This window comes from Lissotriton helveticus, chromosome 5_1 (genome assembly GCF_964261635.1).
Source record: "Lissotriton helveticus chromosome 5_1, aLisHel1.1, whole genome shotgun sequence".
NCBI classification, from domain to species: domain Eukaryota; kingdom Metazoa; phylum Chordata; class Amphibia; order Caudata; family Salamandridae; genus Lissotriton; species Lissotriton helveticus.
In genome coordinates, this window is record NC_136065.1 from 565921737 (window position 1) to 565947847 (window position 26111).

General features: G+C 40.5%; 1 protein-coding gene across 2 annotated transcripts in view; it reads right to left on the reverse strand.

Annotated features, from left to right (window-relative positions):
* Window positions 1-26111, reverse strand: part of A1CF (APOBEC1 complementation factor) — a 238756-nt gene that overhangs the window by 41420 nt on the left and 171225 nt on the right. For both annotated transcript variants that reach the window (XM_078642914.1, XM_078642913.1), the window contains exons 10-11: window positions 25948-26084; window positions 22722-22852 (exon numbers count right to left, since the gene is read on the reverse strand). In XM_078642914.1, the coding sequence (XP_078499040.1) occupies window positions 22722-22852; window positions 25948-26084 (268 nt within the window). The remainder of the gene's footprint in view (window positions 1-22721; window positions 22853-25947; window positions 26085-26111) is intronic.

Below are 26111 nucleotides of genomic sequence, written 5' to 3' on the forward strand. Positions count from 1 at the left end.
ACATACTTACTTTCTTATACAATCATTGATACAAGTACAGATTGATCTGCACAGAGTCACACACCTCCCAGCTAGCCACACACACACTCAGTCTCCCATACAAATACTTGGGCAATCAATCAATAACCCATATAGTTACTCATATAGCTACTGATCAACACATGCAGCAGTTTACAGAACAACAGACATAATGATGCACAAATTAAGACAGTTTAGTCACTAACCCATGCACTCAGTGAGACACATTTAATCACTCACTCATACATTCAGTCATGCACCTACTAAATCCTTCGTCCAGACACTTATACATCCACTCATTCTTCAATATGTAAGACATATTTTAACTTTACAGAATTATACAGTCACTGGATGTAGTCATCAGTGATGTCATTTGAGATGTCATCAGTGATGTCATCAGTGATGTCATTTGAGATGTCATCAGTGATGTCATCAGTGATGTCACTGACCATGTCATGAATGATGTAATATGTGACATCATCAGCAGTGGATTGCGGGTGCGCGATATATAGTTAGTGCAACTAACTATATATGGAATTTCATTGGTTTTATGTCAATAAAATGTCCAGCTAACTACATATGGTCTCTAACCTATGGTTTTTGCAGTGAATTTTCAAGGTTTTGCAAATGCTAATTCCTAACTATATATGGTCTATAACCTATGGTTTTTTCAGTGAATTTTCAAGGTTTTGTAAATGCTAATTCCTAACTATATATGGTCTATAACCTATGGTTTTTTCAGTGAATATATATATATATATCAACAAAAGCTGCTCAACAATTGAAGTGCCACACACGACGTTCTTTTTACCATCATTTTATGCAGGAAGCAGCAGCAAAGCCAGCACAGTTCATTTCGCCTCGTACATTAAGAGCCTCTTCTTGCCAAACGCGTTTCCGGAGTCTGTCTCCCTTGGTCACTGGCAGGCATGTGGAAAACAGGGCCAGCTGCATTGCGTTATTTCACCACATTCAAGTTCATAGTTCCACCCTCCATGGGGGCGTGTGCTCAATTTGCATGATTGTATATGCAGTTCCAGGTAAGTTAAAGCTTTAGTAGCGGCAGCTTTTCCCCAATTTCCTGCAAAACATTGCATTACCTTACCTGGAACTGCATATACCATCATGCAAATTGAGCACACGCCCCCATGGAGGGTGGAACTATGAACTTGAATGTGGTGAAATAACGCAATGCAGCTGGCCCTGTTTTCCACATGCCTGCCAGTGACCAAGGGAGACAGACTCCGGAAACGCGTTTGGCAAGAAGAGGCTCTTAATGTACGAGGCGAAATGAACTGTGCTGGCTTTGCTGCTGCTTCCTGAATAAAATGATGGTAAAAAGAACGTCGTGTGTGGCACTTCAATTGTTGAGCAGCTTTTGTTGGTATTAAGTGGCCCGCTCTTGGCCACGAAGTCGCCCCGATGCAGAAAGTGCAAGTCCGGTTGCTTGTAGCTTAAAGCAACTTCTAGGAACGACGTAACCTTTTCAGGAAGCACAAAGGAAGGAGCAAAAATGGCATATTTCAAGCACGTGAAATTTAAGGTATTGCAATGTTTTGCAGGAAATTGGGGAAAAGCTGCAGCTACTAAAGCTTTAACTTACCTGGAACTGCATATACCATCATGCAAATTGAGCACACGCCCCCATGGAGGGTGGAACTATGAACTTGAATGTGGTGAAATAACGCAATGCAGCTGGCCCTGTTTTCCACATGCCTGCCAGTGACCAAGGGAGACAGACTCCGGAAACGCGTTTGGCAAGAAGAGGCTCTTAATGTACGAGGCGAAATTAACTGTGCTGGCTTTGCTGCTGCTTCTTGAATAAAATGATGGTAAAAAGAACGTCGTGTGTGGCACTTCAATTGTTGAGCAGCTTTTGTTGGTATTAAGTGGCCCGCTCTTGGCCACGAAGTCGCCCCGATGCAGAAAGTGCAAGTCCGGTTGCTTGTAGCTTAAAGCAACTTCTAGGAACGACGTAACCTTTTCAGGAAGCACAAAGGAAGGAGCAAAAACGGCATATTTCAAGCACGTGAAATTTAAGGTATTGCAATGTTTTGCAGGAAATTGGGGAAAAGCTGCAGCTACTAAAGCTTTAACTTACCTGGAACTGCATATACCATCATGCAAATTGAGCACACGCCCCCATGGAGGGTGGAACTATGAACTTGAATGTGGTGAAATAACGCAATGCAGCTGGCCCTGTTTTCCACATGCCTGCCAGTGACCAAGGGAGACAGACTCCGCAAACGCGCTTGGCAAGAAGAGGCTCTTAATGTACGAGGCGAAATGAACTGTGCTGGCTTTGCTGCTGCTTCCTGAATAAAATGATGGTAAAAAGAACGTCGTGTGTGGCACTTCAATTGTTGAGCAGCTTTTGTTGGTATTAAGTGGCCCGCTCTTGGCCACGAAGTCGCCCCGATGCAGAAAGTGCAAGTCCGGTTGCTTGTAGCTTAAAGCAACTTCTAGGAACGACGTAACCTTTTCAGGAAGCACAAAGGAAGGAGCAAAAACGGCATATTTCAAGCACGTGAAATTTAAGGTATTGCAATGTTTTGCAGGAAATTGGGGAAAAGCTGCAGCTACTAAAGCTTTAACTTACCTGGAACTGCATATACCATCATGCAAATTGAGCACACGCCCCCATGGAGGGTGGAAATATGAACTTGAATGTGGTGAAATAACACAATGCAGCTGGCCCTGTTTTCCACATGCCTGCCAGTGACCAAGGGAGACAGACTCCGGAAACGCGTTTGGCAAGAAGAGGCTCTTAATGTACGAGGCGAAATGAACTGTGCTGGCTTTGCTGCTGCTTCCTGAATAAAATGATGGTAAAAAGAACGTCGTGTGTGGCACTTCAATTGTGGAGCAGCTTTTGTTGATATATATATATATATATATATTCCGGCTCAGGAAACGTTTCATTCAGGAAACGAAAAAGCGCACTCCGGGGGTAAAGCAGCAAGGTTTATTTTTCAGCCCACAAACACTCGTGCAACAGACGCGTTTCGGACGTCAAGTCCTTCGTCAGTGCAACCGCTGAAAAGAGTGCCCTGGGATTGCCGGTACAACTTGGAGCTTTAATATATATATATATATATATATATATATATATATATATATATATATATATATATATATATATATATATATATATATATATATATATATATATATATATATATATATATATATATCCAACAAAAGCAGGTTAGCCCCAAAGTTGAAGTTAAACCACAAGAAGTTTAATCGGCATTTCAAAATTTGCATCCATTTCACAGCTTGCCAGCAGAGAAACACACAACTGCAGTCTTCGAAGATTAATGTCAGCCTGACGCGTTTCAGGATTTCCTCATCCTTTCATCAGAGGCAAAGTTCAGAGGATGTTAGCAGACAGTTTTAAACAGCGCACATTTGTAGATATTTTAAACACCTGCCTCAATGGGCGTGTCCTTTCGCAAGGCCTTCTGGTCATTGCAGTGCGCCACATCTTCCCCTCGTGGGGCAAGATGTGCGGTCGCCAGTAGGTATATATAGTGAGGATTTTTTTCCTATGGGATTTTTGAAAATTCTATGTTGAATAACTTTGGCGTTTGAGGACGAATTGGCTGAAATTTTCAGGAAAATGGAACATTTTGTTTCTGAGCAGCCCCTGAAAATTTGGGGGGGTTTCGTCAAGGGGGGCCGAGAAAAAAGGGGGGTCCCAAAACGCGTTTTTCCCATGCAATTTTCCATAGGGCGGTTGGACTCACTTTTAGCTCGAACCGCTGAATGGATTTCCACGAAACTTGGCAAAATTGTAGATATTGTTTGCCCGATGTGCCTTTGCTAGGTCTCAATATATATGCTCCAGTGGATTTTGATAAATTAACGTTCAAAAAAATATATATATCTGTAACAGCGCTCCGGTTAGCGCCCCGGTTCGCGTACCTGGCGCGTAACGGAACTTCGCGAAGCGAAGCTGATTGGCTCTCCGGTGTCTGTCAACATTCTAAACAGTCCGGAGCGGCCGCCATATTGTCTCTTTGTAGGATCGAGAGACAAGAGGTGAAGAAAAACGAAGGGGGAAATTAATGAAAGGGGGCAAGGAAGACCCCTCCTGACCCCCTAGGAATGATGAGGGGGCTATTAAAGGGTCCCGCGGGGCAAAAAAAAAAATCAAAAAAAAAAATCTGTTTTTTCGCGGTAGAGGCGCTACCCAGTACGCGGACCGGGTAGCTAACCGGTAGCGTAACGGGAGTCCGCCATCTTGTGTTTCGGTCGAATTTAATCACAAGATGGAGGAAAAACAATGTGGGAAATGGGTATAAGGGGGCACGGGAGACGTATCCTGATCCCCTAGGTTTTCTGAGGGTGGCTGAGGAGGCCCATATGTGCGAAAAAAAAACCACATTTTTTTTCAAATTTTCGCGCGGTTAGCGTCCGGTGCGCGAACCGGGTAGCGCTCCGGAAAGCGTAAATCGTGAAAATTTGTAAAAAAAAAGTTACATTTAAAATTTGTTTAGAGTGATCATAGTTAGGGTAGCTCTGAGAAGAGCTTTTGGGTCTGTGGTAGATTTAGGTACTTATAAGTAGGTACCAATACACAGTCTTAAATTCAGGATGAAAACTCTGTTCCCCTCATCTGAGAAGTGAACTCCATCTCCTCTGTAGATATCTTGCATGTAGTAACGCAAGTTATTGTTGTAGATGGAGCCCATTCCATGTTCTCTCATGTAAGCTGAAACAGACTTATTTACATGCTTCCTCCATTTCTCAATTTGTGGACAAAATTGGTTGGACCACCTCCATTTCTGTCTTTGGCATATATTTGAATATACCAAGGCAGTTTGAGGAAAAAGTGCCATCAATTGCTCAAAGGTGTCCTTTAAAAGCATTTCCAGACCTACCCCAGTCAAAGTGCCCACGTCATTTCCTCCACAGTGCACAATTAACAGGTCAGGTTTTGGCAAATGCAAAAAGGTTTTCACCAATGGTATCAATTGGTGACATCTTAATCCTCTGTGGCCAATCCAGTTGATTTCCACATTTTGTAAATTGAGGTTGTGTAAATTTCTGTTATCAGCATACCTTTGAGCCCAGTGGATGTAACTATGTCCAACAATCCAGACAGAAAACATGGTGAGAGGAGGTTCTGCTGCAGTCAGATGAAGTGTGGGAATGAAATGGCAGTTGAAACAGTAGGAGTTTGTAATGAAAAAAACTGTGGATTTCAGTGCTAATGATTCAGTAGCAGTGATTGGTGGATTTTGATTGCTGAAAACAGAAAGTTAGGGTGCATGGATGAGTTCTTTGAAAGATGTAATTTGAGTGGTCAAGAAAAAATCATTTTATGAAAGATTGCACTGGATACGCAGGTGTACTGAGAGTTCAGAGTTCAATTGAAACATTGTTGTGTGAACTTGTAAACATGAGAGGTCTTTCAGGAGGTGGTTGCAATGGAAAAAAGGCAGAAAGGGCAGAGGGGGGAAGGGTGTTGATTTGAAAAAAGTGAGGGAAGAGTTTTGATTGGGTGACATGAGAGATATGTGTGATGAATTACAGCATTTCTGTGCCTTTGTTGGTTGCAGCCTCTGGAGTGCATACCCTTTGCTCTGCTAAAGAACAATTGGTGTGTGTCTGAGACTGTTTTGAAACTCAAAAAGTATTTGCTAAGGTGAGAAAAGATTCATTTAATTTAGATAGAGAATAGTATGCTTTAGGGAGAAAATTATGAAGAAAGTTGTGTATTTAAAATGTTGCTTTGTGTCAAGTGTTTTACAAATAGATTTTGTTTCTTTGAGTTTCATAGCCATGTTAAAAGTGACGCAAAAGTGGTGCAAGGGCCTTAAAAATACGCTTTGATGTGTGTTAGGGCATTTTAAGTCACTTCCCCATGAATCTGGGTGAATAATTTGCTTACTTAATGTGTTTAAAAACGTTTCTTGAAGTCAATTAGGTTTCTTGATATGTGCTGCTAGAGTTTCATAGCCAGCATGGGGCATATTTAGAAGGACTTTGAGCCACTTTCACGTTATTTTCCCCATGTTAAAGGTGACGCTAAAGTGATGAAAGGGCCTTGTAAATACACTCTCATGTTTGAGCCATTTTCATGTTATTTTTCCTATGTTAAAAGTGACGCAAAAGTGGTGCAAGGGCCTTGTAAAATATGCCCTCATGTGTGTTAGGGCATTTTAAGTCACTTCACCATGAATCTGGGTGAATAATTTGCTTACTTGATGTGTTTAAGAACGTTTCTTGAAATCATTTAGGTTTCTTGATATGTACTGCTAGAGTTTCATAGCCTGCTTGGGGCATATTTACAAGGCCTTTGAGTCACTTTCACGTAATTTTCCCCATGTTAATAGTGACGCAAAAGTGGTGCAAGGGCCTAGTAAATACGCCCCCATGTCTGTTAGGGCATTTTAAGTCACTTCACGATGAATCTGGGTGAATAATTTGGTTACTTGATGTGTTTAAGAACGTTTCTTGAAATCATTTAGGTTACTTGATATGTACTGATAGAGTTTCATAGTCAGCATTGGCCATATTTACAAGGCCTTTGAGCCACGTTCACGTTATTTTCCCCATGTTAAAAGTGACTTTGTAGGGAGAGGTGTGGCGCCGCGGCCAGGGCGACTGACGCTGGAATCTGGGGACCACGGTTGGATCCCCGGCTCCGGCGGCAGGTTAGCCCAGCACCATGTGACTCTGGGCAATAGCTCGCTTAATCTTCCCGACGGCCCCCAGCGCCTAGAGACCCTTACGGGTGATTGTGCGCTTTACAAATGTGGACTTTTTTACTTTACTTTAAAGGTGGTGCAAGGTCCTTGTAAATACGCCCTCATGAGTGCTTTGCAAATTTAAGTCATTTCCCCGTGGTGCAAGGTCCTTGTAAATACGCCCCAATGTGTGCTTGGCAAATTTAAGTACTGACAGGGTGTGCTTGTACATAGGAGCTGTGTTGTGTTTTCAAATTATGACCAGAAAATCATTTAAAAAAAAAAAATGCTTTTTACATTTATGAGAAGGTCAAAATGGTGTCTGCTTCTTTAAAAAAATATTTCACTTTCCACCATGAATATGGGAGAATAATTTCCTTGTTTGCCGGTTTAAAAACACGTTTCTTGAAGTCATTAATGTTTCACAATATGTTCTGCAAGAGTTTCATAGTCAACATGGGGGCAAATTTACAAAGCTTCTGAGCCACATTCACGTCATTTTCCCCACGTTAAAAGTGACTTTAAAGGTGGTGCAAGGTCCTTGTAAATACGCCCTCCCGAGTGCTTTGCAAATTTAAGTCATTTCCCCGTGGTGCAAGGTCCTTGTAAATACGCCCCTATGTGTGCTTGGCAAATTTAAGTACTGACAGGGTGTGTTTGTACATAGGAGCTGTGGTGTGTTTTCAAATTATGATCAGAAAATCGTTTTTTTTAAAAAAAGAAATCCTTTTTACATTTATGAGAAGGACAAAAAGGTGTCTGCTTCTTTAAATGAATATTTCACTTCCCACCATGAATATGGAAAATAATTTGCTGGTTTGTCGGTTTAAAAACTCGTTTCTTGAAGTCATTTAGGTTTCACAATATGTTCTGCAAGAGTTTCATAGTCAACATGGGGGCAAATTTACAAAGCTTATGAGCTACATTCACGTCATTTTCCCCATGTTAAAAGTGACTTTAAAGGTGGTGCAAGGTCCTTGTAAATAAGCCCTCATGAGTGCTTGGTAAATTTAAGTCATTTCTCCGTGGTGCAAGGCTCTTGTAAATACGCCCGCATGTGTGCTTGGCAAATTTAAGTACTGACAGGGTGTACTTGTACATTGGAGTTGTGTTGTGTTTTCAAATTATGACATGAAAATGGTTCATAAAGAAAAGGAATGCTTTTTACATTTATGACAATGACAAAAAGGTGTCTGCTTCTTTAAATAAATATATCACTTCTCACCATCAATCTAGGAGATTAATTTGCTTGTTTGTCGGTTAAAAAAACGTTAATTTAAGACATTTAGGTTTCACAATATGTACTGCTAGAGTTTGATAGTCACTATGATGATAATGATATACATTTAGAACTATGTAGGAGGCATGGAGAAACTGAGGCTTCTGTAAGAGTCAAGGGAGGTGAGTAATGTACATTGCTCTGTTGCATACAGTCCTCATCTTCTGCGTACTCTTGGATATGCTAGACTACATCTGCACAATGAGATACCTAAGCTGAGGAAATACAGGTGATGTGATTGTGAAATGAGCAAAAATATTTGCACGTTTTTCAATTATATCACCTGTTTTTCCTAACATTACGAATCACATTGTGCAGATGAGGTTTAGGCCTGTCTAGGGAGACAGAGGAGGTCTGGCCTTTGTTCAAGAGTGCAGTGGACATGACTCACTTAGTTGGTAGGCCTGCACATGTATTATCTCCTCTGTACTCTTCAACAAACCTAAATTTCATCTGCAACCCTGAGTAGGCCTCACCTCAAACAAACCTCTGGATAGGCCACACCTTTTCGGCATCCTGAACCAATCATTTAAAATGTTAGGGGCAGATTTATGATGGCTGTGCGCCTCTTTTGCGCAGCCGTTGCGTCACTTTTGTGACGCAGCAGCGGTGCAAAATATGCACCATGTTGCAAGATAGGCCTCACTTCATCTGCAACAAGATACCGTCAGTTTAAACTGTATACATTTAGGACTGTGTAGGGGGCATGGAGAAGCTGAGGCTTCTGTGAGTGTCAAAGTTGTTGCATACAGTGCTCACCTTCTGCGTACTCTTTGATATGCTAGACTACATCTGCGCAATGAGATACCTAAGCAAAGGAAACACAGGTGATGTGATTGTGAAATGAGCAAAAAAATGTGCACGTTTTTCAATTACATCACCTGTGTTTCCTAACATTACGAATCACATTGTGCAGATGAGGTTTAGGCCTGTCCAGGGAGACAGAGGAGGTCTGGCCTTTGTTCAAGAGTGCAGTGGACATGACTCACTTCATTGGTAGGCCTGCACATGTATTATCTCCTCTGTACTCTTCAACAAGCCTAAATTTCATCTGCAACCCTGAGTAGGCCTCACCTCAAACAAACCTCTGGATAGGCCACACCTTATCGGCATCCTGAACCAATCATTTAAAATGTTAGGGGCAGATTTGATGGCCGTGCGCCTCTTTTGCGCCGCCGTTGCGTCACTTTTGTGACGCAGCGGCGGCGCAAAAGATGCGCTATGTTGCGACATATTTACAACTTGATGCATCTAGGCAGATGTGTCACGCTGTAAAGTCCTGCGCCACATGAAACCTGCGTCAGGTTTCATGTGGGCGTTTTGTTGCAGGGTGGGCGTTCACTTGCATGAAAGCCCTGTAAAACTAACACAGTGAAATTTACAAGATTTCACTGAGTCAGCTTGATGGCATTGCTGAATCAAATCCTTACGCCTGTTTGAAACAGGCATAAGGAGTGACGCACCATGCAATGTGTGGCTTGCCCCTGTGCATTGCAGTAGTCATGTCGCGCTTGCGGCACAGATGCGTGACACATCTGTGCTGTTTTTGCCCCATGGTACTCCGCATTGTAAATGCGGCACACCGTGGGTGGCAGAGCAGCGGTGCACTTTAACTGGTGCATCCCTGGGGATGCACCAGTTAACATAAATTTGCCCCTTTACATTTAAGTATGAGCAGGGGACACAGAATCGGTGAGGCTTATCTAAGGTTAAGAAGAGATGAGTCCTGTTCACTGAAAACTTAGACATAGGCCTCACCTCCTCAGCATCGCTGGACATGGCTAAATAATATCTGCAAAATGTTACTCTTGTTAAACAATTTTACTATTATAGTCTCGGAGATTTGTCTCTTACTCTGCAACATCTCATTGTTGTTCTCTTTCTTTAAAGATAACGACAACATCAACCATGAGTGATAAGGAGCAATCTGTTGATCTCAATCTTATCATTGAACTTGTCATTGAAACGTCAGTGGAAGTAGATCCCTTGGATGATTTATATCCTGTGGATGATGAAGAATATGATGAGGATGCTGATTTGTCAGAATTGTATGACATAGGGTGGGCAGCTGACCTGCTCGAGCCTATTGAACTATAAAGACTTTTAAAAATAAATTTAAGTTACTGGAAATGAAAAGTAACCATGTTAACCGTTTTATTTAAAATTAAATACAACTTCAAAAACAGCTTGTGTGAAGTGTCTTTAATAAAATAGTGAAATATGCTAATAAAATTAGTTAAGATTCACATATAAAAGAGCACAGGTCGAATGTAGAAGCATTCCATTTCTTTGCTACTATTTGTGAGTTTTAAATTTGTCAATGCACTAAAAATTATTGTATGTAGAATTGACAACTAGTGTGTTAATTTTTTGACGACTGTTATTGATTTACTGTTTGGTAATAGTGGTTAATAACATTTTTTATTATATTTTACCACAGATTCAACTGCAGATCATTTCAAAATTAAAACATGCCTTCGAGGCAAAGGAGGAGAAAGGCTACAAAACGTCAAACACAGCAGCTTACTACATGCTTGCAGCAGTCCTCTACAATAAAAACTCGTCAAGTCACCAAAAAAGCTCCGGGTAAGACAACAAAATCTTTCCTAAGAAACATTTCCAGAAAAAAAAGTATCACTACAGAACATGTTTTAGTCCAGAAGAAGAGAGTCAATTTAAACAGGAAGGAAAGGCCCCTTAATAAAGTTAGTGGTAGAGCAGGAGAAAACTCTGTGAGTGCCGGTAGAAGGCACAATCAATTTAGGGACATTCGTACACGAATGTTCAGCAACAGGATAATTGTAAATTTGATGAAAAATGTAAAGAAAGGTCAAAAGAAACTGGCTTTTTATAAGAAAAAGAAAACTGTTGAGAAAATTATTGATCAGGCTTTGGAAATGAAGCGAAAGTTATTTATTTTGGTAATCAATAGAATTAGGAAACTAAACAAGGCAATTTATGAATTCAAAACAAATAGTAGATGGAAGAGAATAGTTAATCATACAAATTTTTGTGAAGTATTTTCAGGAGAATGGATGCATAGTTCAAGTTGTGAGGAATTTTTCAATGAGGAGAGTTACTTCCAGGACAATGATTTGGTGCATGCAGTTGACACCAGTGGTCGAGCATATGAGGTGAAAGACGGTTGTCCAGTTGAAAAAGAAAAACTTGTGTCAACAGAGGCAGAAGAGGTGTTAGGTGATGAAGTTTTAGGGAGAGGTCCTAAGGGTCCAGTGTACACCTGGAAGTGTAGTAGTATTTGCAGTGTGCGACAGGATTCCATCAATTTGCTTTGTGGTTTTGTACGGACATTTAATAAGAAAAGTTTAAAACAGAAAATGTAGTTGTTGCAGGAATTAGATCCATGCAGAGTGAGAGAAGCGACAGGTTTCCATGGTCATTCACTGGCTTGTCTGTCCAGGAGAGTATGCCAGAGTGTTTTTCATCATTTCAGGATGCTAGCAGTCCATCATAATAAAGTGAGGAAATTAGTGAGAATGTTGTATTTTGCTAAGAGTTCAGCAATTAAGCTTAAACAATTAAGCAGTGCTCTTTTGCATGGTTCTGAAGTAGATGTGAAGAATATTTGTGAAGAAATTGAGTTTTGTTACTTTGCAAGTAAAGAGGAGAATGTTGAAATTGACCCAGAAGAAGAAGGTAATGTGGAAGAGAGTGTACAGATTTCCAGTACAGATAATTTTCAGAAGGAAATTGCCACGTTTCAGGTGAAATCAAGTGAGAGGCCTAATTTCACTTGTGTGTGTTGTCGACGCACTTATTATAAGAATCAGACTAAGTTAGTGGATTTATATGCAAAAAGTGAGAGGGAAAATAATAGTGAATGGAAGGATTTCGCAACATACTTGATGGTAGAAAATTGTTTTGATTTGGGATCGGATCAACGTGTGTGTACTTATTGTTGTAACAAATTAAATCAAAACCGGATGCCTGCTAGAGCGGTTCATAATAATCTGGAATTGGTTGACATTCCTTCTGAATTGAAGGATTTAAATACTTATGAATCTATTTTGATTCAAAGTGTCCATCCCTTTCAGGCTATTGTACGAATGGAGCCAAAGACAGGGAAATTGCCTCCATCAGATTTACAGAGAGGATTAAAGGGAAGAGTTGTTTATTTGCCTCTAGATTTGAAGAAAAACATTAATACAATTGGAGTAGAGAAAGTGGAAGAGGAACCTCTGGTTATCTTAGTTAATGGGGTTCTGACAAAGAGTAAGAAAATCTGGCAAGATTTAGTGGATGTTAGGAAAGTCAAAAAGGCAACATTGTATTTGATGAAAAACAATGAGTACTACAAGAATGTATGTGTTGCAGAAGAGGAAGTAAGTGAAGAAGAGGACAGCGATTTGTGTGCTGGACAAATTGAGAAAGTAGAAGCCTCTAAAAATGAAGAATTATATGAACATTATAGTGCTCATCCTTTGCATTCCAAGGAAGTCATGGGGAATGCTATTGAGTTGTTTCAAATGAAACAAGCCAAAGGGAGTCCCATTAGTGTTTGGGAGGAACGTTTGGAAGCTCGGTGTTTCCCACAGCTATTTCCAACAGGTCAAGGAGGAAGATATGATGAGCGACCTGATCAAATTCCTGCTTCTGAATACCGGACTTTACGATTGTATGCAGAAGATCCTAGGTTTCGTCAATGCATTCCCTATTTGTTTCATCTACTGTGTGAAAGTGATCTGTCTGGACTGTCATATGCAGTGAACCACATCTTGAAAAGTGGTGTACAGATGCAAAATATCTCGGCAAGGGACTTTATGGATAAAGTCAATGTGCAAGACAGTATTTTGGATTCTCACCTGATTAATCTCATGGCGTGTCAGCGTGGTACTAATGAGTACTGGTACCGTCGTCATGGTGATTTAAAATGTATGCTGAGGAACTTAGGAACTCCCACATGGTTCCTCACTCTGAGCTGTGCCGAGTATGGCTGGGAAGACTTACTTGAATTTCTACGAGAGGCAAATGGAAACATTGAAAATATCGAATTCAAGACACCCGGAGAACTGTGCTCTTTGGATCCAGTGAATGTATGCAGGTACTTCAATCATAGATTTGAAGCTATGATGCCTTTCATCATGAACAAGAAAAATCCACCTCTTGGAGAGGTGTTGGATTTCTTCTGGAGAAAGGAGTATCAAGCAAGAGGTGCTCCTCATATACATATGCTGCTATGGATCAAAGATGCACCCAAATTTGGAATAGATCCGGATGACTTAGTGATGAGTTTCATAGAACAGTATTCTACATGTGCTGTTCCAAAGACAAAGGAAGACAAAAGCCTAAGAGAACAAGTTTTGCGTTTTCAAAGCCATCGTTGTGGATAGTACTGTCGTCGTAAATTTAGAAACAAGGAAAAGTTCTACACAAAATGTCGTTTCGGTTTTCCACGACCGGTGATTTCTAAAGGAAGAGTGAACAGTTTGATGTCTTCGCTGCGACATAATGTGACGAGGAAATGACCCAAAAATACATACAATTTGAAAAGAAACGAAGAGTCCAAGTACATCAACGACTACAACCCAGTGATTTTGTCCATGTGGAATGCTAACATGGATATACAGTTTGTGGCTGATAACTGTATGGCTGTGGCTCGGTATGTGACATCTTACATCACAAAAAAAGAAAAGACAGAATTGAAGGATATGTGGGAGGACATTTCCCATGAAAAGAGCCTCAGTAAGAAGTTGTACAGTTTCAGTCTGAAGATGTTGTTGCATCGAGAAATCGGAGCTGACGAATGTTCTGACCGGTTATCTTCAGCAAGTCTCTATGCCAAATCTAGGAGTATCATTTGGGCGAGTCTTGGTCTTGCTGCAACGCGTAATCGAGTTCTGAAACCTGTACGAGAAATTGAGTATTTGGCGGAAAAGGAGCCAAACAGTACAGATATTTTGAAGACCAACATGTTGGATACATATTATCCAAATAGAAGCAGTCACCTTGAGAATTTTTGTCTGTATGAGGTTCTACAAAATTACATATTCAAGAGGAACATCAAAGAAGATATTGATAAAGGAGTGTATGCTGTAATTGGAAGTGAGGGATGTCTGGTCAAGCAAAGAAAATGCCAATTGGTAAATCATCGAAAATTGAGTGGCGAATCTCCTGAAAGAAAAGAGTTTTTCTATTTAGCTCTTTTGCAACTTTTCAAGCCTTGGCGTGCAGAAGAGGAACTGGTTGGAGATTTCCTCTGTTACGAAGACTCTTTCAATGCAGCCAAGGAGACCATAGAATGTCCTGTTTTTCCAAAATATCTAGAAATGTTGAATGCGGAAATCGAGCAGGAAGCAACAATTGCAGCCGAGATTGCTAGAGACAGTTCTCAGGACAGTCAGAGTTCTGTTTCATTGAGTCAGGATCCACTAGGAGGACCAGTTATCGAAAATGAAGCTGCCACTGCCATGATTGAAGTGGAAAGAGCCATGGCACATGCTCAGGAGGATGCGGTTAACTTAGAAGATTTGGAAAGACAACTCAACGTTGAGCAGAGGAAAATATATGACGAAGTTACCAACCATGTTGATCATGGATTAAGTCATGAGAAGAAAGAGTGCTCATGTACGTCGTTGAAGCCTGTCCGACTGTACGTGAGTGGAGAAGCAGGAACTGGAAAAAGTTTCCTCATTAAAGCAATTTCATGTTATTTGCAGAAAAGGACTGAGTCATCGCTGTCTTGTGTTGTCACCGTTCCAACTGGACTGGCAGCACATAACATTAAAGGTATTACTTTGCATCGTCTACTGATGCTGCCAGTGGAGCATGATAACAAATTACAATACCACAAGTTATCTGGAGATGCTTGTTGTGAAGTTTCAAAAGTCTTGAGGAAAATGAAACTTCTTATCATTGACGAAGTAAGCATGGTTTCCAATGTCATGCTTGCCTTTGTGCATTTGAGAATGCAAGAAGTTCTTAAAACAGAGTATGATGTGTTATTTGGTGGCAAACACATCATTGTTTTCAGTGATCTTCTGCAGCTGACACCAGTGAAAGGACAACCAGTGTTTAAACTACTTACACATGAAGATACCAGGAAGTGCCTAGGGAGCATTGGCAACGTTAATATATGGTTAAACTTCAATTATGCTGAACTGCGTGAAAATATGCGTCAAGCGAAGGATGAAGATTATAAGAATATTCTACAAGATGTTAGAATCGGAAAAGTGACCGAGCATGGGAAAGAAGCTTTACATGCACGATTACTGTCAAATTTGTATCCAGAAGAAGACGTTCTGCCAGAGAATATTTTTCGGAAAATTACTGAGAAGAAATCTGGAATATGTTTGATGCCAACTCTTGCAGAATGTGCCATCTTCAACAACAAAATGTTGAATTTAGAAAACCAAGAGATTGTGAAACTGGAAGCTATTGACAGAATAGAGCATATGGGAGCAACAATTATTTTGTCTGAGAATTTGAAATCTAAATTGGATTTATTAGAGAAGACTATATCTAAAACTGCTGGTTTTGAAAAGACTCTGAATGTGTGCTTAAATTGCCGTATCATTTTGAGAAGGAATTTACATGTTGAAAGAGGTCTGGTAAATGGATCAATGGGTAATGTTGTTGATTTTGAGAAATACAGAAATAGAGATGGAATTGAATTTTTAAAAATTAAATTTGATGGCATTGAGGAAGTACAGCTAATTGGCCGTTGCTCTGCTAGGTTTTTGCTTGTAAAAGACTTATATGTTCGCCGTAAGCAGTTTCCTGTTTGCTTGGCATATGCGGTGACAATCCATAAATCGCAAGGTTTAAGTGTAGACAGTGCATTGGTGAATATTGGCAGTTCTGTGTTCAAGGAGGGTATGGCATATGTGGCATTGTCACGAGTCAGAACTTTATCGGGATTGTACTTGATTGAGTGTGATGTCACAAACATTTGTGCGGATCTAGATTGTGTTAAGGAATACAATAGGTTAAGAAGAGAGTATGCGCCACATTTGCCTTAATATCCTTTGTTTGAGAAACGTGTGGTAGGCCGTAAACGAAGAAATGTGACCAATAGTAGGGAGGTTATAGCAAAAAGACGAAAAGTCGATGAACCCGAAATTATAAGCAGAAAGAAAATGGATTCTGTTGAAGATGTTGTTGGTTTTCAATTTGAAAATAGTTCTGGTGTCAACTGCTATGCTAATGTAGTGGTTAATGTTGTCTTTTCTCTAGAAACTTTAAAAGAACAGATTGTGATCAATTCGGATCAAAGTTTTTGCTGTTTATTGAATTCTGTGTTAGAGAAATGTAGCACTGATAGAACAAAAATAGAAAGTGTGTCTGAAATTCGAAATCTGTTAGACAAATGTTCAGGTCAACCGCAATTCTCTCAAAATATTCAGCAAGATTGTCAGGAGTTTTTAATGTATATGCTTGATGTATTGCAAGATGAAGGTGTAGATGTAGATCATCTGTTTGGCCTTTCTTATCAATGGCAGCATGACTGCGAGAACTGTAGGGTATCAAGTACTACTAGTGTAGACTCAGAAAGATTTATATATTTAACTTTGCCAGACAGTAAATCAGTGTCCTTTAATAAGCTAGTAAAAGCAGCTGATCAAAACATGGAGTGTAGCCAATGTAAGTCTGCAATGCTGTCCACATTATTTATACGAACATATGGCCAGTATGTCATTTTAATGTTCCAACGATGTAGGCCTGATGGAACAAAATTGACAACTTTCATTAAAAATGTTGTGGCTTCGCAGTTGTCAATATCAGGAAGGACTTTTGTAACTGCAGCAATTATATATCATGACGGTCCTTCAACAACATCAGGACATTACACAGCTTATTTGAAGTCTGGCAACGGCTGGTCATTCTGCAATGATTCTGTTTTAACTTTCAAAAAAAGATTGCCTTTTGACCTTAAAAATTCTTACCTGGTGTTTTTACAACCAAAATTTTAGGGAAGGAATCTCGGGATTTGCTCTGAGGAATTTCAAGAGGTTCTAATGGCTCCTACACTATTTGGCCTTGAGGATAAGTGTAGTACAGAGTGAAAAGTTATTTTTGAGTTTTAAGTAGTTCCTGAAAAAAAAGAAGGTTTTCTTACAGAAAGTGGTGGGCACGGATTAGTTAAAGGACAACAGAGTATTTCCCAAAGCAAACGGTGTTCTTACCATAACACTTGACGTCATGGAAAAATAACTGCACTTTGAATGAGTTCAGAAAAACTGTTTCTTTTAATAAGCTAATTCAAGCAGCCAATCAAAACATGGAGTAGAGGTAATGTAAGTCTGCAATACTGTCCACATTATTTGTACAAACTTTTGGTTATAATGTCATTTTAAAATTCCAACTATATAAACCTGATGAAAGTAAGTTTTCAACTTTAATTACAAATGTTGTGGCTACACAGTCGTTGATTTCAGGAAGAACATTTGTAACTGCAGCTATTATATGACATGATGGTCCTTTGACAACATCCGCTTATTACACAGCTTATTTAAAATGTAAAAAAAGCTGGTATTTTGGAAATGATTCCCATTTGACTATGAAACAATGTTGCCTTTTGACTTAAAATATTCTTACTTTGTGTTTTCAGAAGAGAGAATTTAGGGTAGGTAACTGGCCTATAATGATTCTAGGACTTGATATAATTTTATGTACTGTTTTAAATTGCTTTGTGATTAACAGTGATCAAGAGAATTAAATAATTGTAGTAGTCATAGAGGTAGTGTAAGTGTGCCTCATAGTAAGCAGTATCAGTGTCATAGGAAATGTGGAACATGAGTGAGCAAGAAGGGTGAGATATTACTAGTACAGGATTGTGAAAGTGATCTTGAACGTTTTCTTTCTGAAAGTTGTGGCAAAAGAAAATGACGGGATTTGCTTAGAAGAATTCCAAGAGTTATAAATGGCTCTTACACTATTTGGCCTTGAGGAGAAGTGCGGTAGAGAGCGAGAAGTCATTTATTGTATGTAACATATTTGTCAAAACGATGGAGCTTTTCTTTCAGAAAGTGGCGGGCAGAAAATAATAACAGCACAACAGAGTATAAGCTGTTCATAGGACATCCTTCGACATCATGGAAAGTAAGTTACTTTTGAGGAGTTCTGATTTCTGATTGGTTATGTTATATGGGTTTTTTAAACACAATCATTTTGATTGTGTTTTTTTTCCCCGCTGTTATATGATGAATACCTTCAACTCACTGTTTTTAGTGAAATTTGATACATTCTGAGAACAGCAAAAATAAACCATTTAACATGTATAATTAATTCTGTACTTTGTATAGTGAATTTTTATTTGTACTCGTCTTGTCTCATGCTCACTCGTCTTTTACTACCTTCTATCAATCCTCTTTACATACTCACATTGCCTTTTGTTTTATTCTCTTTCACCCTTGTTTTCTAACTCCACTTATCTTTCAACCTTTGTTTCCCTATTCCAATTCTGCTTTTTTCTTTTCTCCCTTGCACCATTTTCCAGCTTTTAGACCTTCTGCTTCGCTTGTCTTTTCCATCTTTCCTCCCTTTGTTTTCTAAATTAAATATTTTTGGGTTCTCCTTTTTTGGTGCAATCAGTTAGTATAACTCTCCCTCACTCATTTATCTTTCTTTGTTGCCTCACTCAGTCTGTATCTGACACTCTTTCCTTCACTTCCTCTGTCTCCTCTCTCCCTCACTCTCTTTTCCTTATTCACCCTTTCCTTATATAGTTTACCTTACTCACTTTCTTTTAGTAGCTTACACAACTTCAATTTAGTTTTCTCTTCTATCCTTCTTTTCTGTCACTGAAAGTATCTTCCTTTTTTTTCTCCTAGTAATTTACTCTATTACAATTTCTGTTTGTCTCTGACTGTCTATCACCGCTTCTTTCTCTTTTTTTTCTGCATGTTTATCTCTAACTTTATTTCTTTGTAAAATTGGATGATTTTCAATCTTTTCCCTTGTCTTTTCTAATTTTTAAATACATGTTTTAATATTTTTCAAATTTTTGTTCTTTCTTTCACAGATTGAAAGTATAAAAATAACAAGTGACTAAGTTAACGACAATTATAAGGTAAGTGTTTTGTACTCTTTTCGTTACATTTCTATCACATTTAACTTCTATTAGTTCCACTGCTTCATTTCTTTAACCCTCAGTTTCCTGCCTTTGCTACTTCCCTCATTCCTTTTTCTATTACTTACTTACTCTACTCCTTCCACTCCTTTTCTCAGTCCGTCTGTTCTCATAGTTCCTCACTCCTGTTCACTCACTCCGTCTCTATTACTCTCACTGTCTCTGACTCATCACTCTTTCACTACTTGTTCATTATGCTTTCTCCCTGTAGTTCAAGCACACTATGTTATTTACATTTCTTTGCTGTTTCAATTATTCCTTTTCTGTCACTTCTTCTTTTCTGCTTTCTGTTTTTTCTCTCTGTTATTCCACATGTTTTAACCTTAGTCACTGTCATACATCTTGTTTTATTCCTATTTACTTTCGCTCACTGTTTTCTTAACACTTTCCCTCAGGGTTGTTCTTTTAGTCCGGTTCTATCCCTACCTCTCATTCCACATCCTTTACTGTTTTTCTTCTTAATTTGAACATTCACTCACATTCTCTAAGAAACTCTTGTTTATTATTCTTCTACTCTCCTTTTTTTCTTTCACTTCCTTATCTATTTTGTTTTTCTCAATTATACCCTCTTACATCTTTTCTTTGGTAAATAGATCTATTAAACAGTATCTCTGTGTTACTCCCTCTAGCTGTCTTTCTTTTAACATTACTCTCTGTTTCCTTCCCTTATACTCACTCTTCCTTTTAAAAAAAAAAAAATAATTTCTGTTTCGCTTTCGGTTCGCGTACCGGCGAACGAACCGGGAAGCGAATCAAAAGAAATAGAGGTTGCCAGAGTGCTAAACATTCTAGCAATTTTTTATAAATGGGAGGTAGTTCTGAAAAGAACTTTTTTTAAATTGTTTTTGTTGTTTTATATTTTTTTTATTATTTTTCTGAACATTTTTTTACTTTTTTTGTATTTTTTGAACGGTTTTATTTATTTTTTGTTTTTTTGGGGGGGGGACACAAAAATCATTCATTATAAAGGGCTCAACAGGAGCAACAACAAAAAATGATAATTTACTTTCTTGGGCGTTTTGGACATTTATGATTTTCAATAGCTCTGTTGATTAGATTTATGCTACTCTCCCTATAGCAAATTATTTTGCCGCAAAAAATGCAGACTTGCTTCACGACCCCGAAGTTCATCTGGATGTTTGGGACCGTCTCCCTCGCCTCTGGTCCCGTCACTGCCTGTTCGGGTGATGTACTGGCCACAGGAGGGGTTTTTTCCTGCAGGTCACGTACCTGCGCAGCACTATAATTTATAGGGTGCCACCTCTCCATGTGCCGATGCATGGTGTAATTCCCGAAGCTGTACTTTTTATCAGTCCCTCTGGACAGAGCTTTGTCACAGATCAGACATGTGACGTAGCGGGCATTTACTTTTTTTTGGCCCCAGGGAAATGTATAGAATTGCCAGATATAACTATCCTTCACATGGGACCTCCTTGGCTCTTCAGGCAAAAACTGTCTCCTCTCTTGCTCCTCTTCCTCTTCTTCCTCTTCTTCCTCTTCTTGATTAAGGATGACCTGAGGAGGTGGTCCTTCCTTCCTAGGAGGTGGTGGTGGTGGTGGGGGTGCACCAGCTGCAGCTACTAATGAAGCCATTTCTTATTAATCAAAATAGGTCTTCCTCTCACAAAGTTGAAAGTCAGAGTGAGAAAAAAGGTGGGGGCTTTCATCATTTGGGAAAAAAATGTTCTAAACCAATGAAAAGTGTTATTTTTAGGTCACATGACCTAGCCTTACATCATTAGGAAACCAAAAGTGAAATGAACCAATGAAAAGTTTTATTAACAAGTCACATGACCTGTTACGCTTACGTTACGCGCTGCGCGCCGCGCCCCGGATCGCTTCCGGGGTGCTGCGCTTCGCGCCTCGGTTCGCGCTCCGGAGCACTTCCGGGTGCGCTAACGCGGCGCGTCATAAGACGAATTACGCGACAACGCGATACGTCTCGCTTACGCGACGCGTCACGATGTTGTTTTCTAACGCGGCAGTTGCGCAAACGGAACGTTTACCGGTTCGCGGACCGGGTCGCGGCACCAAATTGAGCTAACGGGAAGCTACCCGGTGCGCGGACCGGTAGCGAAACAAAAAAAAAAAATGATGTAATATGTGACATGAGCAGCAGTGGATTGCGGGTGCGCGATATATAGTTAGTGCAACTAACTATATATGCGAATTTCAATGGTTTTGTGTGAGTAAAATAAGGTTTTGTAAATGCTAATTCCTAACTATATATGGTGTATAACCTATGGTTTTTTCAGTGAATATATATATATTACAACCAGTTTCCCCGGTGCCGGGGAGGGTGGGGTCGCAGAAAAAACGGAGTACAATCGCTAGTTTTCTTTTCTTGTTGCTTTATTCACAAATCGTGACCAAGGCAGCGGACGCTGCCGAAACGCGTCGGTTGTTTTGTTTCTTTGACCCCCCATGGATTTGTGAATAAAGCAACAAGAAAAGAAAACTAGCGATTGTACTCCGTTTTTTCTGCGACCCCACCCTCCCCGGCACCGGGGAAACTGGTTGTAATTTACGAGCGGCTGGCTCATCCGCAGGGGTAACGCGACCAAGAAAAGCAGCGCCTATCGAAGGGGAAGGGAGCCAAGTGACAGATATATATATATATATATATATATATGTATATAAAATCGATATTTGGTACAACTATATTTTTCTCTCTCGATATTTTTGTACTTACCTGTTTAAGTATAGGGAGTCGATACTTTTGCATTCTATGTTTTTTTATCAATATTTTTGCAGTCTAAGGGGCCCATTAGGATGACGGGCGGGGGTCCTGTGGGGGAAATTAGGATGCGCCCGCCACAGTGGCGGGCGTATCCTGAAAGCACCGCCCGCCGCAATGCTAAGAATACATGTTGTGCATTTCAAAGCACAACGTGACAGGCACTGCTCTGTGCCTGCCATGTTGTTTTTGAAATGCAGGGGGGTACCATAGGTACCCCCATGTGCACCCCCCACCCACCCGAAGTCTCTGGGGGCCCGCAACGGGCCCCTGCAGGTAGACTCCGCATGCCTTTCCGTGGCAATGCCGGCACGGAAAGGCATTCCCCAGCGCACATTGTAATATCGCTGGCGGTGTCAAACAGACACCGCCACCATATTGCAGCCTTTTCCGCCCCGGTCGCAAGGAGACCGGTGCAGAAATGGGGCGGACGGTCTTTCCGTCCGCTTCGGACCCCCAGTCATAATAATATGGCAGGGGGTCATTCCTGCAAGGATGGCGGGCGGATCGTCCCCGCCAGGCCGGCAGTGGCTACCGCGGGCCTGGCAGGGGCGATCCGCCCGCCCGCCATCCTATATTTTTTACATCGATATTCTGCCGGTGAACCAGTTCAATGTATACCACAATATGCAGTTCACTGTGTCAATGAATATTAAGTGTTATGCACCATTTGGTTAATACTACAGCTGTGTTAGAAGTAAAACTGTCTAGACTGAGCTATAGAGCCCTGAAGGATTGTGATCCTTTAAGATTTTTATTGAGATTTATTTTAAATATGGTTAGCACAATTCCAACATATGGATTACTTTCACATATTGAGCTGAACTCGCCACATCATTATTTAAACATTATTATAATTAGGTTTAACTCAATAAAGGCAATGACATCATGAAGTGTTACCAGTAAAGGCAGCCGGAGTATGAAGTTCTGTTCCTTCTGTCTGAATTCCCAGAGTCTGAAGGGTGTATTCTGCAGCATATGTCTTGGCTTCATCAACAGATGCACACAGTTTGGGAGGTGTAAAGGGGTGACTATAAAGCAAATCACATTGTTAAACAGGCCATTTGTTCATATCTGAACTAAAACAGATTTTCATAGAAATATGTGCAAGTCGTGCTTAGTGTTCAAGGCCCATTCTTAAGCTTTAGCATCAAGTTCTTGCCTCAGCTTTTAGATTAAACACATTATTTGCTCTCACTCAAGCTCCCAGAGTCATATCAGAAATTACCTCCCTTACTAGATAATTGAGGCTAACTCTCATTAGGTGTTGAAATGGGCATTTCAGTTCTAGTGTTATTGATGCTGAAACAAGCAAGCACAGTTCGGCACTTAAACCCAGGTACCACATCCTCCGAGGCATTAGCAAGGTAGATAATGTGACTATTAAAGTTGGCCATTATCTTGCAGCCTCACATTCACAAAACTCTCTGATTATTATAATTAAAGGCATGTTTTATGGTTGGTGAAAGGTTTCACGTTCAACGTCTAAGGTGCATATTATCAATGGCCAGCGATAATTATCGCTGGCAGTGCTTAGCGATAATAATATTATGGCAGGCTATCTCTGGAATTTATTGCCCTGGTAGCGCGTTATTAACAACGCATTTTTCCAGGGCGATAAAAATTCCAGAGATAGCGAGGTTATCGCCCCTTTGCAGAGAACATCGCTGGCTTTCCAGCGATGTTCCCTGCAAAACGGTGATAACCTTGCTGATACGACCCACAGGTCCACCCTCTATGTTAGGGATGGCTAAGTCAGGATTTTAGCAGACGTTAGATTTTGGCGAAAACGGCCGTTTTCACCAAAATCTAACGTGTGCTAAAATCATGTGGGCTGCCTTGTAAATATTGCGACGTAAACATCAGCGATATTTGCAAGGTAGTCCATCTGGGGTACGCCCAGTAACCAGTAACGCCCACTTTGCATCTCATTGGAGAGGCAAGGGAGGTTTGGGAAAAAGGGTTCTAACATGCGATTATGCATGTTAGCACCCTCTTGTAAATAGGGCGCTGGTTCTATCTCTGCTTTTTTTGGCTCTGTAAGCCAAAAAAGAAGAGATAAAGCCCTTGTAAATATGCTCCTAATTTGACGAAGTAAGTTGGAAACACAGGTTGTCTTTTAACATTTGCCCTTCTGGTATTTCTGCTCATTACTAAAGCTTTATAGCCTGCTGCTGAAGGTTGTACTGGTTGCTAAAGGTCCTAAAACAGAGGTATAGGCCCGAGCCACAGGGAAGAGCCTACAATGAGGGTGAGGACCTTTAACTACCAGTTTATCCCAAGATACAAGGGCTTAAATGCTATTAGTACATGCCACCCTCTGGGGAAAGAATGCTCTAAATCAAAAAGGGAGAAACAGAAATACAGACATTGGAATGATACAGCAGAAGGTCGTAGGCAAGACATTACTGGCTCAGAACCACTCCATTATCTTCCATGCAGTTTCCAGCATTTCAAAGTACTAATAAAGCCTGCTGCAGTGGGCTATGAAAGTTTTTAAATGCATCAACCCAGATTTAAGCCAGAGCTGCAGGCACAGGAGGTGGTCTTCAACAACTAGAACAGCTGAAGCAGAAAGACTATTATAACGTTTGAATATTCCACTTACTGAGTGTAGAATGTTCTAAAATAAACAGGGTGAAACCAAAAGGCAAGCTTTGGACTGTTGGCACCTGACGATCTATACCAGCCATAATTACCCCTGAACCACTCCATAGTCTTCATTGGAACTCCCAGCATCTAATAATGTTTAACTGCACCAAGACTAAGATCCTGTACCTTTCAACTCCCCTATAAACACACTAGCTCTTAAAAAGATTGGCTATTACACCACTTTCCTCCTTGAGCTTGCTCAGTAATTGCATTGAGAATATCGAATACCACAATATTGCGATTCTAAGGGCCTTATTGCGAGTTTGATGGACCAAGGACCGCAGAACCCATGGTGGCATTCCGACCACCTCCACACTGCGGGTCGCCTGCAGTATTATGAGTGTGGCGGTCAGAACGCCACTGGACTGCTGTGACTGCAGGGGATCAAGGATCATGTGGCGGTTGTGCAATGGTCAGGCATAGCAATATGCTGGCAGTGCCGCTGTGGCCCCGCCAAGCACATTAGAAGTTGTCAAACCACCACCCTTTCCATGACAGTGAGCTTGCCATGAAATAGGTGGTGGCGAGGCATCTAAGGGGGCCCTATCAGGGCCCGCTGCCACTCTTGGGCCTGGGGTGCATGCTGGGGGCACCTGTAGTGCCTCCCTGGATTTGCACCTCCGTTTCCTGCACAGTGTCACATGTATGTCACATCACACCATGCAGGAAGGTGCAGCTGGCGCTCTGACAGCATTAGTCTGCATGTTAGGCTCTTCTATGAGCCTAATAGACTGCCACTGTCAGACCGCTGCAGGCCTGCCTGCCAGACCATGATTGAAGTCCTAATCTGGTGGGCGGCAGCAACACAGCTTTGGCGGTTCTACACTGAACGAGGTGTCGTGATAAAAAGTTTGTGAGCCTGTATTCCTCCTTTTCAAATGTTACAGTTTGCTCCCATCAATGGGTGGTTTGTACTTAATTTCATAAGATACAACAAAACGAATTAAATTGAGTGAACAAGATTCCTTTTATTAATGGATTTCCACTGAGTTTCCTCCATTTTCACTCATTTGTTAGATATTTATTATACAGATTTTTTAGAGTCAGAAAAACAGAACAGCCGACACGTGTTTCACCCTGTGTGGCGAGTAAAGCCAGGGCTTTCCCCAAGGCTATTTGTATTCTTTCAAGGTAGCATTAATATCGCAATTAGTTATTTCATTTTCACATAATATGGCAGACATCATCAGCAGTGGCACAAGTTCTAGAGGCAGTTGTCAGCATCCTGCATGTCACCGGATAAATTTATCCGGTGACATGCAGGATGCTGGCAATATTTTGGCAACCGATATGGTAATATACATCTGCTACCAGGCAAGAATGTGTAAGCTAAGTTAAACAAGACAATCTTATAAAAATTATTAGACTTTGTAGAAAATAATGATGATGATGTGCATTGAACACATATAGTGATTTTTTTTTGCACTGGCTATAAAAAAAGTAATGATTTGGAATATGAAAAGTGATTACGTACATAGCTGGATGCTGACTGGCGAGGAGCGGAATCGTGATTTTATACAAGAACAGTTGTCTTTGATCTTGGCCAATTGCAGAGTGAAGCTGATAAACGGGTTGTCCCCAATTATTTTTCTGACATATTTCTTCCAAAATCTGTGAGATCAAAATATTAATTCAATG